General features: G+C 47.2%; 1 protein-coding gene across 11 annotated transcripts in view; it reads left to right on the top strand.

The window, feature by feature from the left end:
• The first annotated feature begins 915 nt into the window (after window positions 1-915).
• SLC39A14 (solute carrier family 39 member 14) overlaps window positions 916-18239 on the top strand; it is a 42962-nt gene continuing 25638 nt past the window's right edge. For 2 of the 11 annotated variants that reach the window (XM_058550553.1, XM_058550547.1), the window contains exon 1: window positions 11875-14407. In XM_058550553.1, coding sequence (XP_058406536.1) covers window positions 14332-14407 — 76 coding nt within the window. In that variant the 5' untranslated portion in view covers window positions 11875-14331. The other 9 variants (XM_058550555.1, XM_058550548.1, XM_058550556.1 and 6 more) reach the window with 9 other exon arrangements.

The raw sequence follows: 18239 nt of genomic DNA, 5'->3' as shown, positions 1-18239 counted from the left end.
GGCTACCGTTCTGCTAGAAAGCCCTTCCTTTGAGTCAAGAGGAAGTAATCATGATGTCCAGCAGAGTAGAACAACGGGAGTTTAACCGGTGGCTTATTTTCTCAAGAAGTTTGCATTTCCGAGGTTTGATATCCATCTCAATGGGACTATCCCAAATCGGAAGAGACTCCTGGGGCACTCCTCACGCAAAAATTAACATTTCTCCCAGATTTGGGTTAAGAGATATGGCCCCTTTTAGAGCCTGATCATTTTTGGGGAGTGGTGTGAAATCTAGTTCGAAAAATGAGTGTAATATGGTTTATTTGGAACTTGAACAGGAAATTTTTGTTCTTTTGGCTGGTGGAAAAAATGCAGAAGAAACATCGTTTATGGGTGCGTCCCCTTCTAGGGTACATTTCAGACTTGAGTTGGGGAGGGAAGAGAGAAGCGTTTTCATTAATCAGAAGTGTTAAAATATATACATACATATCAGGTGAGTAGCAGTCTTACTCCTAGGGGATGGAGGCCAGGCTGTGAGAGCTCCCCACGTAATGGGGTTAAGGTCGTAGTGGGAGGTTTCCAGAGGAAGGAGGAGCCTGTGGGCCTTCAGTGCATGAAGCCTGGAATTCGCAGAAGGGTTAGAAGAGGCAGCCGATCGAGCTAGGCTGTGAGCTAGGATCTCGGCGAGCTGGGGGTTCAGCCTGGGGCCACGAGGCGCAGAACGGCCCTGGCTCGCCCCGCAAGCCCAGCGCTGGTCCGAGTCTAGCGGGCGGCCCAGCGGCAGCTCCCGCACATCGCCCGGCCGGCCGGGCCCCACGTGGCAGGCCCTGGGAGCGCAGGGCGGGGCGAGGCGGGGGCGGGCCGGGGGCCGGGGGCGGGCCTGCCGCTGACGCGCCGGGTATATAGCCGGGCATGCGCCGTGCGGGGGACGGACGCAGGCAGTGGGGTGAGGGCACGCGCGCTCCCGCGCGGACGCACCTCCCGACCTGCAGCCGCCGCCGGAGGGCCTGGCTTGTGAGGTTGCGCGGACCCAGGTGGCGTCCGCCCGAGCTTCAGGTGAGGGGCGGAGGGCGCGCGGCCCCCCGGGATGGGGCATCGCGCGGAGAAGCAGGGCGCCTCCAGGGCTCCGGGTCACCGGGTGGGGGTGGGGGCATGGCTGCGCCGATGACCAGGAGCCCGGCCCCTCCTTCCGAAGCCTCGGGCTGGACCAGGGAGGTGCTCCCGAGAACCCGCACAGGGCCCGGACCCTGGATGGAGGCGACACTTGGCCTCAGTGACGCGATGGGGGTTACTTGATGGCGAGGGAAGGCAGGTCGCAGCTGCCGTCCCTTCGGCTGGAGAGCGCGGGATGTGGGAGCAGGAGAAGGGTGTCCAGAAAGTGGATAGCCGCACTGAAAGGCTGAGAGAGGCTTCATGGACACAAGGATGAAAGAAGCAGAGAGTAGATGGGCAGATCTGGCGGGCAGCTCTTGGGGTGGCTCGGATGGGGCACTGGTGTCCGGACTTTGCTTTCCAGGAATTGTGTTCCTCACTCCACTCCATCCCGGGCCAGACCACCTCCCAGCTGAAGATAAATGCCCGAGATCTTCTGACTGACCCGCTAGCAGGAGCTGGAGAACGGCAAAGGAGGGACTAAGCCAAACTCCAGCCTGGCTTACCCCGTGGGCATGTCTTTTGAGCTATTTTTGGCCTGTACTGGCCAAGTTAGGGGGTCCGGTTCAGCCTGCCCTCTCTTGGTGGGTTAGAGCAGTGGGACAAAATAGCTATCCAAGCAGTTTCACCATGAGATCCGGAGGTCCAATTAAGCCAAGAAAATTTCCTCAACTGTGGGTTGTGGCTTCAGTTTTGTTGTTTTTGTTGTTTTTGGGTTTTTTTTTGGTGAGGAAGGTTGGCCCTGAGCTAACATCTGTGCCAGTCTTCCTCTATTTTATATGTGGGACGCTGCCCTAGCATGGCTTGATGAGCGATGCCTAGGTCCGTCCCTCTGTGAACCCTAGGCCACCAAAGCTGAGCGCTCAAACTTAACTGTTAGGCCGCCAGGCTGGCCCCTGGCTTCAGTTTTGAGGATCTAGTGTCTGCCAGGGCTTGGGTGTCCAAGAGGACTGTGAACATGATCTGGTGAGGGGCTGAGTGCTCTCTGGGGCTTAAGGAAGGGTGCGGGCAGGAGCAGCTTTGACCTGACCCTTCCTCCTGGAGCCACCCAGGGCTTGTGTTTGTCTTGAGTCACTCTTCCCTAGGAACCTCAGGCCACGTGGGTAGGCTGTTGGGAAGTGGTGGTGGTCGCATGTAGTGGGGACTTGACTGGCCACTCTGGCCTCTGTCCCAGCTCTGCTCCTGTGTTGCCCTAGGACCTTGGGAAGGGGTTAGTGCTAAGGTCTGAGTGGATCCGTGGTCTCTTATCCACAGCATCTGCGATTAATCTTTATCTCTTAAAACAAAAGCCATAAAAACTGAGAGGAACTTGATGAAGCAAGAGAAAGAATGTCCAGAATCATAGCTTTTAGCAGCTAGAATTAGAAATCACATATTCCATTTCTTGTTGGAAGCTCAGAGGTGAGTTTTTCATAAATTGTGTGGTAGCCAGGAGATAGACTAGTGGTACTCTTCTTGCCCTTGGTTTGCAAGGGCATGACTAGGGAGCACCAGAGAATGATTGGCCTTGTCACTTAGGCAAGAAGAAGAGTACAAGTTGTGGGCTCCCTGAGGTATCAGAGCTGCATGGCTCTCAGTAATCGTTCGTCCCTTCAGTATGTAAATACACAGTGCCTGGTCTGTGCTTGGCTCTGCACAGGCCACCGGAGAGTGCAAAGAGGGGTTGAGGGCTGGCTTCCGCAGACTCTTGTCGGGGAGAAAGCACATCCGTACGTGAAGAATAAGGTGGCAACGCAGGAGAGGTCGCACTGTTGTGCTCGATTAAGTGAGAAGACAGCACTTCACTAGAGATGGTGTGAGCTGGCAGAAGTCCAGGTTTTTGAGCCACGTGAATCTGTGTTCAGATCCTGGCCCCATCGCTCTCCAGCAGGGAGAAGTTTCTTAACCTCTGTGGGCCTGTTCTCACTGCTGTGCAGCATGTAGTGACTGCCTAGAACATGGTTATCATATTGAGTGGGAGGGTGGTTATTGTTAGGGGTCCCAGCAGCTGGTAGGCAGGTTGGGTTGTAGGAACAGTATGAGCCCAGACTTAGGGTTGATTCATCTCCTTTTTAGGAACAGGGATGTGGTTTCCCTGCCTTCTTGGTAGGCCTCTTTTTGTAGCCTGCCGGGTTTTGTCCCATAGATTCACTGGGCAAAGTGAATTTTTCCACTTTAGTTTTGGAAGCTACTCTGATTTCTTCAGGTAATGGAAACACTCCTTTTCTGGGCTGATAATAGGCAGGAAGGACTAACAATGCATGTGTTTGCCTGTGTGTGTGTGTGTGTGTGTGTGTGTGTGTGTGCGCGCGCGCGCATGCAGTATTTATCAGTCATTGTATTGGTTCTGTTTTCAAACCCTTCCCACCTTCCTCTTTACCTGCTCACACCCCACTCTATTCCAGGAGGAACCTCAATTCATGTCTGATATTTACTGGATCTTGGCATCTGAGTGGTAGTGCTGTGAATAGATTGTATATATCTGGAAAACATGACGTGCTTCTCACCACTCTGCCAGAATAATTCAGCCTGTTTGCACTCGATGCCTGAAGACAGCACTGCTTAGGCACTTCGCAGAACCACAGACAATAGCATGTTGAACTGGAGAGACTTTGGGAATCTTTGAGTCTAACCGCTTTGTTTCACAACAAGAGAAACTGAATCTCAGGAGGTTAATTGGTGTTCCCAAGTCACAATGCTTGCTAGTCACCAAGAGGCTTGATGTAGAAGACCAAAGAAAGGTTCGATTTGTATTCCTAAGTGTGATGATGAAATTGCTGATAATCCTAGTCTTTTCCTTGAAAATGTGAAGAGGAAGGAGCCAGTTGTCCTTGGCTCCACTTCTTTCTCTTTCCAGACTTCCTGGAGACATGAGATGGTAGGGAGTGAGTGAGGAAGGGTCATGCTGCTGGGGCCCCAGCAAGGAGTCAGTAGATGTCTACAGTGGGACTTCTCTGTCCTCGAGGCTGGTGGCTGGCAGAATTCTGGCAGATAAGGAGTCCAGAGTCTGCTGCTAGCCAGAGGCCTCATGCCCTCCCAGGGGGCAAGCAGGGCAGCCTTACCACAAGGTGTCCGAGACCCAGCTGCCTTGTCCCCACCCTTACTGTGGCCATTGAAGCTCCCAGAGGGGACCCTTGTTGGGCCCAGCTGAGATCCGGAGGCAGAGCCCCTTTTGGGCTCTCTGGGACACTCACAAAGGCCAGAGGGAAGGCTTGGCATGCTCAGCTGCGGGAAACCAAATTCCTTGCCTTGGAAACTCGAGATCTGACTGGTTTGCAGGCCTCCTAACCTTCCTCCAGCATCAGGCCCAGGAGAGTCCAGGGGTTGGTGGAATGAGAAGGTAACTGTCCTGAAACCTAGAGGCTCTTAATCAGTGCACTTAGTATTAGTAGTTAATAAAAAATGTCAGCTAAAAGTTGGGAATAAAAAAAAAAAATCCTGGGCCGGCCTGGTGCTGTAGCAGTTAAGTTCACATGCTCCGCTTTGGCGGCCCGGGGTTCACAGGTTCGGATCCCAGGCGCAGACCAACGCACCACTCATCAAGTCATGCTGTGGCGGCGTCCTGTATAAAGTAGAGGAAGATGGGCACGGATGTTAGCCCAGGGCCAGTCTTCCTCAGCAAAAAAAAAAAAAAAAAAAAGGAGGATTGGCGACAGATGTTAGCTCAGAGCTAATCTACCTCACAAAAAAAGATTAAAAAAAAAAAGGGAGTGAAATTTATATGCCAAAATTTTGATTTATGGCTGAGGTCTTTTCTTTGGGTCTCTAGGTCCCCTAATTAGACTTGCAAAATGTTTATATATAAAAAGCACACCTATGTGTATCACCTGTGATTTCTCGTTTCCTTTATTTTATTAAATTTTTTCCACTTGGCTATATATTCACATAGTTCAAAAATCAAAAGGATAAAAACAACAGTTAAAAAAGCAACAAATACACACGGAAACACAAACCCTGTGTTCAGTGACACATCTGGCTCCTGTCCCCCTTTTTTACAAATGCGACAAGTTAGCATTTAGAAACATTGTGTTCTTGTTATCATTCGTTTATTGTAGCTGCATATCACTCCGGAATATGGACGTACAATAATTGTTCAGCCAGTGTACGTTGCCTCCCTCTCCCTGATGTGGGTTGTTTCTAGTATTTTGCCATTATGTACAATGCTGCGATGAATAATGTTTTACAAATGGCGTTTCCTACCTGTGCAAGTATGACTAGAAGAAATTCTCCGCAGTGGGATTGCTGGGTAAAAGGCTATATACATCTGTTAATTAGTTTTCATTAAAAAAAAAAAAAAAAGGCGAGAATTTAAAAAATATTTGCAAACAAGTCCATATGCGGAATCCTTTTTTATTGCACACATCTAATTGAAGCTTTTTTTTTTCCGTTTGTAGCACATCTTTCTGGGTGAGCAATTCCCACACCCTTTGATCCTAGGTTTCTTAATATTGTCTTTTGTTTATGTGGCTATATCTATTGATATTTACCGTGTTAAGAATTAAAACAGGGGACTGGCCAGGTGGCACAGTGGTTAAGTTCATGAGCTCCACTTTGGCGGCCCAGGGTTCGCAGGTTCCAATCCCGGGCATAGACCTACACACTGCCCTTCAAGCCATGCTCTGGCAGCATCCTACATAGAAATAATAGAGGAAGATTGGCACAGATGTTAGCTCAGCAGTAAGCTTCTTCACCAAAAAAAAAAAGAAAGAAAGTAAATGAATTTCAAAATAGTTATTTATTCATTCATTTTAAATAATAAAAATAAGGTCATTACATGTTAACATAAAAGGCATATTTTTATGAAAAATATGTTTTCAAAAATTAAAGTAGAGGAAAGAATGGCATGGTTTTTACATGTTTACAGATATTCAGGATTTCAAAATGATTTTTTAGATGATAATGAAATAACAGAGATTATAATAGATATAACATAAGTTTGCTGGTAAATACTCAGTTGAAGTCCTGAGAACAAACTGAGTTAATCTCTGAAAACACATATTTATACCCTAAACTTCTACCTTAGAAATTTCAAGAAAACTCAAGACTACACTAGGCGCACATTCATCACACTTCATGTAGCCTCTGAAAAAGGAGAGAGAAAAAGCTTTTAACATCTTAATATTATAATAAAAATAGTTTTTACTTTACAGACCTCCTGAAATGGCCTCAGTGACCCCAGGTGTCATCTAAGACCACAGTTTCAGAATTGCTGTTCTAGATCACTTAGTTTAATTTTTGTCTAAATCGAAACTCTTTCTTTCTGCATTTATATTTTAATTACTATTTAATTAAATTATAATCATAAAAAACAGAGCTGGCATAAAGAGATTTGGGAATAGCACACAGACTCTTGGTAAATGAATCCTTGACTGGCGACAGTGGAGTGGCCTGTTTGCTGCAGGCATGTACAGAAGGAATGGAGGGGATTGGCCAAGCCAGTGGAGCTCAGCTAAGAGAGCTTCCACTCCATCCAGACAGGCAAAACACCATCTCTGTTCCCAAGGTGCTTGTGCAATATGTGTGGAGATGATCTGAGTACGTGTGGAAAGTTACATGCTATCTTGTGACGTTTGTTAAGCTCCACTGAGTGGAATAGACAAGAGACACTTAAGGAGGCTGGAGGAACATGAGGCGATTGGGGGCAGGAATGGCCTGGGAAGGCTTCCTAGAGTTGGAATTGAGCCAAGTTTTGAAAGCTGGGAAGAAAGGAGAAAAGGAGAGGGGTCCTGGCAAGGAGAGTTGTGTAAATAGTGGCACAAAGATGTATGTTCCTGGGGCAGGGGTGGTTGACGTAGGCCAGAGTGGCTGCTAGAGGGAAGAGCAAGTGACGTTAGAAATTTAGGTTGGGACCTGGAATTTTGAAGGGTTCTGGGGTCGAAGGTACTGATATTCTCTGAGAACTCTTAGCTGTTTCCATATCAAAGACTGTTGTTTCAGCAGCCCTCTGTCTTGGGGTCCAGCCTGCCCTTATCTCGAATAACTCCATGGCCCCCAAACCTGCATCCTTTGCACCAGTTCACTTATTCCAGCCTCTTGCCTCTGATTATCAAAAGTAATGCGTACTTATTGTAAAGAAAAGTGTGAAGAAGTATGGGAGGGAAAGTCTGTAATCCTGCGGCCTTGAGGCAACTTCTGTTAATTTACTCAGCTATTTCTTTTTATTTTAATCTTTTTTTTTTTTAAAGATTTTATTTATTTTTTTCCCCTTAAAGCCCCAGTAGGTAGTTGTATGTCATAGCTGCACATCCTTCTAGTTGCTGTGTGTGGGACGCGGCCTCAGCATGGCCGGAGAAGCGGTGCGTCGGTGCGCGCCCGGGATGCGAACCCGGGCCGCCAGCAGCGGAGCGCACACACTTAACCACTAGGCCACGGGGCCGGCCCTATTTCTTTTTATTTTAAAGTTTCTATTTTGAACTAATTTTAGACTTAAAAAAAAGTTGCAAAAAATATAGCAGAGTTCTTTTATATCCCTCTCCCCATAGTACAATTATCAAGAACAGGAAATCAGCATTGGCACGATATTAGCTAAACTTATAGGCCTTATTTAAGTTTCACCAATATTCTTCTGCGATCCCACATTGCTTTTAGCTGTTACTTCTCTTTGGTTTCCTCTAGTCTGTATCAGTTCCTCTGTCTTTCTTAGAATGAGGTCATACATTTTGGGCAAGCATATCACAAAAATGTCGTTTCATCCTTTTCAGGGCATCATATCAAGGCATTCATGATATCATGAATATCATGATATCATGATATCAAAGCCATATCTCATTACTGCTGATGTTTTCCTGGGTCGCTTGGTTAAATTGGTGTCTACTGGACTCCACACTGGGAAAGTCACCCTCCCTCCCATGTTGAATCCTTCGCATGCTTCAAATCCCCTTTGCCAGGAGGAGCCTAGCCTTTTAAAGGCTCACCTGATAAGTTCCGGCCCATACAGAGTAATTTCCCTAACTAAAGGTAATGTTAACATAATAACAGGAGTGATATCTTATATTTACAGGTCCTGCCCACACAAGGGCAAGGGTCTTTGGGGGTCATATGAGAATTCTGCCAATCATAGCAACCAGAGCCTTAGATAAAAGGGATCAGGCCTTAATTCCAGCCTCAAGTGTTAGTTTCCTATGGCTGCCCTAACAGATTACCACAAACTTGGTGGCTTAAAACAACAGAAATTTATTCTCTCACAGTTCTGGAGGCCAGAAGTTTGAAATCCAGGTGTCAGAAGGTCCACATTCCCTCTGAAGGCTCTAGAGGACAATCCTCCGTGGCCTCTTCCAGCTTCTGGCGGCTCCAGGTGTTTCTTCCCCTGTGGCAGTATCAGTCAGATCTCTGCCTCATCTTCACATGGCCTTCTCCTGTGTGTCTCTGTGTCCAAATCTCCCTGTCCCTGATCTTGTAAAGATATGAATCGTTGAATTTAGGGCCCACCCTAAGTCCAGATCTTAGATGATTTAATCTAAGATCCTTAAATAGTTATATCTGCAAAGACCCTATTTCTTTCTTTTTTTTTTTTTTTTGTGAGGAAGATCAGCCCTGAGCTAACATCCGTGCTAATCCTCCTCTTTTAGCTGAGGAAGACCGGCTCTGAGCTAACATCTGTTGCCAACCCTCCTCCTTTTTTTCCCCCAAAGCCCCAGTAGATAGTTGTACGTCATAGTTGCACATCCTTCTAGTTGCTGTATGTGGGACGCGGCCTCAGCGTGGCCGGAGAAGCGTCGGTGCGCGCCCGGGATCTGAACCTGGGCCGCCAGTAGCGGAGCGCATGCACTTAACCACTAAGCCACGGGGCCGGCCCTAGACCCTATTTATAAGTAAAGGTTACATTCTGAGGTTTTGGGGTAGACATGGATTTGGGGGGATATTATTCAACCCAGTACACTCAGGATAGGGGAAAATGTCCTTTGCAAACTCTGGTTCACAGAGCTGCAAAAAAAAGGGGAGATTTCTTTTTAGACCTAAGACAGAAAGCAGGCCTCACAGTTGAGGCAAGGGCCCAGCCACAGGCTCCTGCTCCTCTCATGTTGACATAGATCTGAGAACCAAGTAGGTATAAATTATAAAGCTGGCCTTAGAGGGATCCAGACACTGCAATGCCAACAACTTGCCTCTGTTCAAGGAGCCTGATTGAGTGTTAGTTTCCCTGTAGGATTGGCAGGGCAGAGATTGTGGTACCCATTTGGCAGAGTGGGGGAACTGACTTCAAAGAGTTTAAATAAATCACAGAATGTCAGTAGCTTGTCCATGTCTACTCCAGCAGTCCTGAAATGTCAGAACCATGCCCCAGACGAGAGTGAGGTTGATCTGTCAGAACTAGATGTACAGATGCCTGGACCTCACCCAGAAAGCTCTGATTCAAGAGAACTGAGGTGAGGCCCTGCTCATTGGGCAGCAGGGAACCATGCACAGATAGAGTCCAGCCCAGGGCAGGTTAGGACTGGAATCCACCACCAGATTCTAAGTGGAGATTTAAAAAGGGAGAGGGAAAGCCTTCCCACTTGGTCATCATTAAGCCTTTCCCATTTCCTAATTGGACTCTAAAATTAACTTTCTTCTTGGGGCCGGCCCAGTGGCACAAGCAGTGAAGTGCGTGCGCTCCGCTGCGGCGGCCCGTGATTTGCCGGTTCGGATCCCGGGCACGCACCGACGCACCGCTTGCCATGCTGTGGCAGCGTCCCATATAAAGTGGAGGAAGATGGGCACGGATGTTAGCCCAGGGCCAGTCTTCCTTAGCAAAAAGAGGAGGATTGGCAGATGTTAGCACAGGGCTGATCTTTCTCACACACAAAAAAATAAAATTAACTTTCTTCTTAAAGTAATACATGTTCAATCTCTGGACTGGAATGATACATATTTTGTTACATGGATTACCTTGCTTTAGTAATCCCCTTTTGTTATCCATTTAGATTGCTTGCAATTTTTCACTGTTATGAGCTCTGCAAGAACGCAGGCAACATCCCAAGAATGTAGGGATTTTTGTCTGTTTTGTTTAAAGAATAGCCAAAAACAATTTTAAAAAGAAAGTAGTGAAAGTGGACTTGCTTTACCAGAAAAAATAATAATAAAGAAAAAATAAAATGTGACATTGGCACAGGATAGATAAATGGAACAAAATAGAAGTGTCCAAATGTACACCTCAATATGTGTAGGAATTTAGCAAAGAATAATGATATTATTTCTTACTAGCTGTGTGATTTTGAGCAACTTTTAGCCTCAGTATCCTCATCTGTAAAATGGGGGTGATACCACATTTCCTCAACTTTATGTTGCTTTTTTTGTTTGTTTTAATATTTCTGAAATAGGGAGGTGTCTCACTGATGTGTACATTTAATGCGGTGTCTTTTTCTACTCTGAAAATCTATCATTGATACTTATAATTAGGAGAGAACTGTAGAATCTATCTTAATTGAGGTTGTTGAGAAGATTAAATGAGATAATGAAAACAGATTGCTTAGCACAGTGCCTAGCAGACAGCAATAAATCCTAGCAATTATTATTATTATAAAATTAAGGAAGAAAGGATTGTGGATGAGTTACCGGGTGTTGAGATGCGCAGCCAATGCTGATTTGGCAGCTAGCATCCGGCGATTAGCCGTGCGAGGCCCATGGTCCTGCTCGGTGATGCGTGTAGGAACCCAGGCTCTCTTCTCCCAGAGTATCTTTCTGCTCTGCCACCCTTCACACGTGGGACTTTGTTCTCAGGATTGTCACTTGCCAGCCTGTAGCTCTGAGCAGGGAGGAGGAAAAGAATGAGATGGCACCCACAGCTGTGCTGGAACAGCCACCTGTGACCTCTCAGTGCAAAGGGTATATTTGCCTTTACCTCTGCTTCTTACCTTTTATAGACTCTACAGTTAAGGTTTACAAGGAAAATAGACTGTTAATTAAGCAATATTGAGATAATTGGCTATATGGCTAACTATTAAAAAGGGGTTAGATTCTCTTTCTCACACTGCCGTATTAAATTCTAGATGAATTAGAGATTTAAATTTCCTAAATGCAAGAAAATATAGATGTATATTTCTATAATTTCAGGGTGAGAAAGGATTTTCCAAGCATGCTACTACTAAAAGCAGAAACCTTAAAGGAAAAGTGTGATATATTTACTTTAACTCTATTTAAAATTTTTGTCAATAATACCACTTAACAAAATTAAAAGGCAAATAATTTATTAGGAAGATATTTGTAACGTGACAAAAGGTCAATATTTTTACCATAACATGAACTCTTACATACACCAATAAGAAAAAAGATGAATGTATGTCAGCAAAAATGGGCAAAGGAAAATAACAGGCAATTTGTGAAAGAAGAATACAAATGTTAGTAAACCTGGAAATGTGTTTAGCTACGCTGGTAATCAAAGCAATGCACATTAAAAGAGTTAGAAGAATGATTTTTAACCTATTTGGCAAAGATGGAATACTATTTTAATACTCCACGTTGGTGAGAATCTTGTGAAACAGGCAGATAGTAGGAGTATTAAATCAGTTAAATCTTCAGAAGGGTAGTGTAGCAAATTGTGTAGTAAGTTCTTAAATATTTGTTGACTGCTGCCCTGGGGGCAGGGACTGGCCCCTAGCCAACTTGCTCCTGGCTCTCACTGATTCCTTTTCTTCTAGCAGGATCTCCTCCAGTCTTTAGTGAGGAGGCAGCCAGCTCACCTGAAGGCTTTTCGCTCTCCTTCCCAACAGCCCCTCCCCAGGATTGCTGGGCTGTTCTCCCGAAGGGAGAGGGAGGACAGCAGACTGGAACCCACGGTATTTTTCTCACTACTTTTACCGGAAGCCTGGAAGGTTGATTTGTGTGGGAGAAAGAAGGTGGGGTGTCTGTGTGTCCTGCTGGTCGGGAGAGCCCTGTAAATCACGAGGACAGGCTGAACTGTTAGGTACTCTCATCCTTTCCTGGAACCTAGAGGGCTCCCGGCCAGCCTCCAGGGCGCTCTTTTTCTTAGAGCACAGAGTTGGGGCGAGGTGGAGCCATGTTGGCCTGAGGGAAGCCGGCCTTGCTTCTCCTACCAGGAGGTGAGCCAGAGGTGTAAGGCCCTGGATGGAGTCCCTTCCTGCCTCTCTCCTCTCCCCCTGCTCACTGATGGCGTGTCCTGAGCTCTGCTGTCCCAGGCTTATCTGACATTGATTGGCATATACATATTTCAGTGCTGACCGTTTCCCCAATGTTGGAGACTTTCCATGTGAGAGGCCAGGCCAGTTCTCAGGATACCAAGTCCCTGGGTAGTTTCCAGGGGCAGTAAGCCACGACGGTTCTCATCATCTTTCCCGGAAAGGTGCAAAAAGTACAGAGTCACCCACTCCCCCAGACTCGGGCCACTTGCCAAAGTGGCCTTTGGGGCAGCCTGACCAGTCCGAGGAACAGAGGTTCAGCCCCTGCTCCTGCTCCTTCCTCCTCAGCTGCCTCCGACATCCAGCAGACACTGGAGGTACCTCCCACAGCAGAGGCCTTGACTGTGGGTGAACTGTGGTATGTGCACAGCTCTGCTGGCCAGGCTGTGCCTGTGACCTTGGCTTTCCTCACACCACTGCCTCTTCTTGGCAGCCGCTCGTGCACCCCTCCCCCCACATTTGAGGATGTGTGCAGTTGGTGCATTGAGGGAGGCTGTGTACAATGGGACCGAGACTCGGAGTTTCCATGAGCAGCTGAGAAATTCTAGAAACAGCCCCTAACTGTGGGGTTTCCTTTCCTTTTCTTCCCCTGCCACGGGGAAAAGTTAACATGTTATTTTCTGCAGGATTATCAGATGGTTGCCCATCCTCAGCATGTTTGTTTTTGGGGTTGTAGGAAAGGGAGGCTGCCTGCCTGGGCCTGCCTCTCTCCCACCACCTTCCTTCTGGATCTCCCCTCTCCTACCACTTTATGTGTTTTTTTTTTAATTTTTCTCCATTATGTTTTATATTCCAACTCCTGACAAACTTCTCTGGCTCTCTGGGGGTCTTCAGCTCTCCTGAAGCTGCAAGAGAAGGGGTCCCACCCCTTAAGGTTGCTAATAGGTCAACTGGGGTTTACCCAGAGACACAGACCAGAGAACAATGAAATTCTAAACTGCATGGCCCTGTGAAATGGGCAGTGGGAAATTACCACATGCATTCAGCAAATGGTCTTTGGGGCTGACTCTATGCCAGGCGCTCACTCCAGGCTCTGGGAAGAACACAGGCCCAGAGTCTCCACCATTGTGGAGTTTACAGTCTAGTGGGAGGAGACGTAATAAATATGTAGACAAAACAAATCCAAGGAGACTATTTTAGATAGTGATATATGCTAAGAAGAAAATAAGGTGTTGAGATTCTGAATGACTGGGAGTGGGCTTTAAAAAATTTTTTTAACCAGGTAGCCCTCCACTTTGAGGAGGTGACAGTTGAACTGAGACCTGATAAGAAGATCTAGAAGAGCATTCTAGACAGAGGGAACAGCAAGTGCAAAGGCCTTGAGATCAGAATGGCCTTGATATGTTAAAGGGACAGAAAGAACACCAGGGTGGCTGGATCCTAGTGAGTGAGAGGGCTCAGTAATAAGGTCAGTGGTCGGCAGGAGCCAGATGACAGTACTTATAGGCCAGGAAAAAGGGTTTAGATTTTATTCCCCTGGTACTGGGAAGCCGTGGGAGGATTTAAAGCAAAGTGCTATGATCAGATATGTACTTTAAAAGGATGACACTTTCATTGAGCTGTACACTTAAGATTTGGGCACTGTATATGTGTATAATATACTTGAAAAAGAGAGAAAGGACTCTGATAGTATGGAGGTGGAAGCTGAAAGGGTGGTTAAGAAATTCGATTATTTCAGTATTTTATTTCAACTAGCATTTCAACATTTCCTCTGCTCAAATTCCCTGTGCTCCCTCGGCTGTACGAGGAGAACTGGAATAGGCTCTTCTCAGTGTGTCACAGCGTAGTGTCTTCAGGCTCAGACACTCCTTCCGATTCCTCCTGGAGGAGAGAGCTTGAACAACGAGTAGCATTCAGAAGGCAGCTGTGAGTAAAAACGTGTAATGTACACTCAGTGTTACTGTTGCTATAGTTCATTCACTTTGTTGTGTACTGTTTCCTTGTGAGAATCTGTTGGTTTATTCATCCACTCATCTGCTGATGGGCTTCTGGGTTGCCTCCATGGTTTTTGTTACTGTGAATTGTTCTGCCCTAAGAATTCTTATATCCATCTCTCTTTTTTTTTTTTTCCTCTCTGTTTGGAGGTGAAAATCATCCAAACTAGAGCATGTCTGAGTTGCAAGCTAAGATCAGAGCCCCTTTCAGATGGCAGTCCACTTGCCCCTTGGGGTTGGCCGGAGAGGGTAAGTCTCTTAAGTTTGGTTAGAATGTTGATCCTTGTTAGTAGGCAGGAGGGGAGTGGGAACACATGCGTAAGTAGTTGTGTTGTTAGGGAAGTCACTTCTCTTGCACCACCGTGTTGTCTGGAGACACTGCTGTACCCACAGCCTTGAGGGATATTTTCACCTGAGGAAGGAGAGCTTTGCCCATGTGGGTCTTTTGCTGGCCCTGATCTGTATCTGAGTGTGAGAGGAGCCAGAAACTTGGTTGCCTCTGCTCTGGAATCCGTCTGTGTGCTCTTGACAGCCTCTCGCTAGAGCTCTGGCCTGGGCAGAGGTGCAAGAATCAGGAGGGCAAAGGGCCAGGGTCTTCATGCTCTCCTTCCCTCCTTTGACAGAGGGAGCTTTGAGAAGACACTTCCACTCCTGCCCTTGACCCCATGGCCTTAAATAATGCATCTTCAGTAGTCTCTGGAGAGTGAGGTATGTCTGTTTACATATGCATTTGTATTTACATATTCCTGCAGCAAGTACTAATTTCTATCCTAGCAACCTCCTAGGATTGTTAACAAAATAACCAAGAAAGTTAACTGAAAGTGTTAGAACTGTCATTCCAAGACAGTCTACATGGAGACAAAGAGGGGTAAGATTCAGAGGGAGGTCAGAATGCTTCCCAGGTGGGGTGGGACTCATGTGGGAGGATTTGGGGTGGATCAGAGATGGTGCTTTTTCCTGCAGTTCATTGTTTGTTTGTTTGTTTAACATCCAAGCCCGTCACACCTTCTAGAGAGAGTACTTGGAACACGTGCACACTACGTTCAGCTTTCTGACAGATGTTAATCAGACTTCCTAGCCCTGTGGGTGGGTGTGGAGACGGGCAGGGGTGGGGGGTGGCATTCTGGATGGAGCCCAGGGTCGAGGCAAGAGAGTAATAGCAGGGGAGGGTGAAAGGTGATAGGGGCCTAGTTGAGGGACCCTTGACTACCAGGCAGAGGGACTGAACTTTGCTGTTGGGTGGCAGGCAGTGATGGAAGGTGTGTATTTTAGCAAGAGACTAATATTATCCAAGTGGGGCAGGGTGGGTTAGAGTCGGTGGGGCGGAGTGGGGGTAAGTGAACGGCAGGCGGCCGTGGGCTGCAGTGGTTTCTCTTCAGAAATCTTAGGAAGAGGGGCGCTCCGCTCACGTGGCAAGGCCCACAGTGAGGAAGCAGAGGCTGGGAAGGCCTCTCGCCTCAGTTGTCAGATGGTAACTGCCCCTGACCTTGGCCCAGAGAAGGAGCCATGCAGAAGACTGAGACAGTGGGAGGGGACATGGAGGAATTATGATTCAGAAATGTGGTTACTCAATCTCCTTCCCTTTCTTGCCACTTTTCTCACTCTGATTTGGAAATATGGGTTTTTTTTTCCTTTTTCCCAATTTATTACTCATTTTCCAATTTATTACTCATTATTACTCTGCTGATAAATATTTATGGTCATTGAGAAATCTAAGACCCAAGATGCAGCCTGTGCTTTCTACTGGGGACCTCCCTGGTCATGTGCTCGTGCACAGTAACTGCAGAGAGGGAAGGGCCGCCGCTGGACAGCAGCCGTTCTTGCCTACTCGGGTGAAGAAATCTGAAAATCTGACAAGCTCTGGATCTTCCTCAGAGCAGTGGTCCTCAGACTTTAGTGGGCATCATGATCACCTGGAGGGCTTCTGAAACAGCTTGCTGGGCCCCAGCCCAGAGTTTCTGATTCAGTAGGTGGGAGTGGGGCTGAGAATTGGCACTTCCAACAAGTTCCTTGGTGATGGTGATACTGCTGGTCCAGGGACCACACTGAGGACTGCTTTCCTAGAAAAATTATCACATACAATTCAGCATCTCAGCTGTAGAGACTGGCGTAGTCAGAGTCTTTGAGGAGGAGTGGAGGGCTTGAGCTGCCTTAAGTATGGGAGGGGTGTAAAGCAGGAGATAGTGCTGCAGGTGGACACAGGGAGGAAATGGGTGGACTGGCCACGGGGCGAATAGAGTCTTTGCTGCAGGCAGAGCAGTGGAGCTGCCCTAGGGCCTGGCTTTTAGTAGAGGTCCACTGCCCCAGGAAAAGCAAGCATGCCTCAGCCCACTGTAGCTCAGTGTCTTATAAAGGCCCACTGTCTGGGAAAGGCCCACCTGACCTCCCGGAGTGAGCATGGGGCTCAGAGGACTCTTCTTACGCATTTTGGGAAGAAGGGAGCATGAGAGACTTCTTGTGAGAGGCCCAGAGTGGCGAATTCTGACCAGAGTGTTGCTGCGAGGGAGTTGGAGTTGGCATTTGTAAAGGGCCCTCCTGCTCTAGCAAGAGCTGAGCAGACTTGTGTCAGCCTGATTTAGGAAGTGATGGGAGTACGGCTGCTCTTTTTGAACTCATTTTGATACTTTGGTTGGGAGGTCAGTGATGTGGCTTGTTTCTCTCCTTGTAGCTGCTAAAGAGGAGCCTATTCAGTTCTTTAATGGAAAACTACGAGGCCAGCAGCCCCAAGGGGCAGGGGAGGCACCCCAGGCTGAGTTGAAGCTGGGAGAAGGAAGCCTTGCTCTTTAGACCAAACTGGGTGCTGTGTTCTCCCATCTGGATGCCAGAGAGCCTCCTACCTGGTCTCCTGGCTTCTGCTCTTGCCCACGTTGAGTCCATTTTCCACACTGCAGCCAGACTGGCATACTAAACACAAATCTGATCATATCTCTATCGAAAATGATCCCCACTGCCCTCCAGATGAAGTCCAGCCACCTTAACTTAGCTTACACGCTTGTCCCTGCCCTGGCCCCTACCACATCCTCTTATATATACCCCGGCCACACTGGACTCTTACGTTCTTGGATGCTCCATCTTCTCTGACTCTTTCCAAACACAGCTGCATCTTCCTGGAACATTCCACCCCATTCACCTTCACCTGGCCCACTTTTACACTCCCTTCAGGTCTCAGCTAAAATAATGTTTGTTTTTGGAGGGATCCCTGACCCATGAAACTAGATTTCACTGCCCTGCTCCATAATGTCCTGTCCTTTGCCTTGTCATGGCCTGCAGTGTGTGGTGTGGGTTGACTTGTTCACCAGGCATCCACACTGAGTAACCGTGTGGTTTACTCCTGTCATCCTGGTGTGTTTATTAACAGCAACTCCGTTGACTGTCACGTGTACTGCCTTGGATAATAAATTATGATCCACCCTACTAAAAGTGGAGAATCAAAGACTATACTTTTCAGACATCCTTGCACTAAAATTCCCAGTGTGACTTGGATACTGCCAATTAGCTGCACTTGATCCAGTCTTCCTTAGGAGGGACCCCAGGACATCCAGTTTGCTGCTATGGATCATGGCAGGGGTGGCATGATTCTGGAGCAGGCGGCTTCTTTATGCCATAGGTACCTGATGGTGGCAGGGGCAGCAGCTCCTTGGCAGTCTGGCTCTGCACTGTGATTTTGGGAGTAGCTCCTGGAGGCTCAGTCTAGAGTCTCTTTCTTCAGCTCTTCCTATGATTCTCTCAGCCATTTAATATGTTGTACAAAATCCCTTTGTGCTTAAATGTCCTAACTGAACCCTGGTCAACACATAACCCTTGTCATCATCGTTCCTGTTAAGTTACATGTTGAAGTGTTTGCTTTCCCGAAAGGCTCTGTCAGGGTAGGTACGGGCATCCCCAGTACCCAGCATTATTCCCGGTATGAAAGTGGCAGGCAGTGAATATTTGTTGAATATTGGACTTGTGGACTGAGTTTTTAAAAGTCCAGTAGGTGTAGTTAGCTTCCAGGTCAGTGAATATAAACGAAATTGAAGGAACTGGGATTGTTTAGTCTAGAGAAGACGAGAGTAATAAGCAGTCGTGACAGCTGACTTGA

This window comes from Diceros bicornis, chromosome 11 (assembly GCF_020826845.1).
Source record: "Diceros bicornis minor isolate mBicDic1 chromosome 11, mDicBic1.mat.cur, whole genome shotgun sequence".
NCBI lineage: Eukaryota > Metazoa > Chordata > Mammalia > Perissodactyla > Rhinocerotidae > Diceros > Diceros bicornis.
The sequence above is the reverse complement of the archived record's forward strand: the minus strand, read 5'-3'. Positions and strand labels throughout refer to the sequence as shown.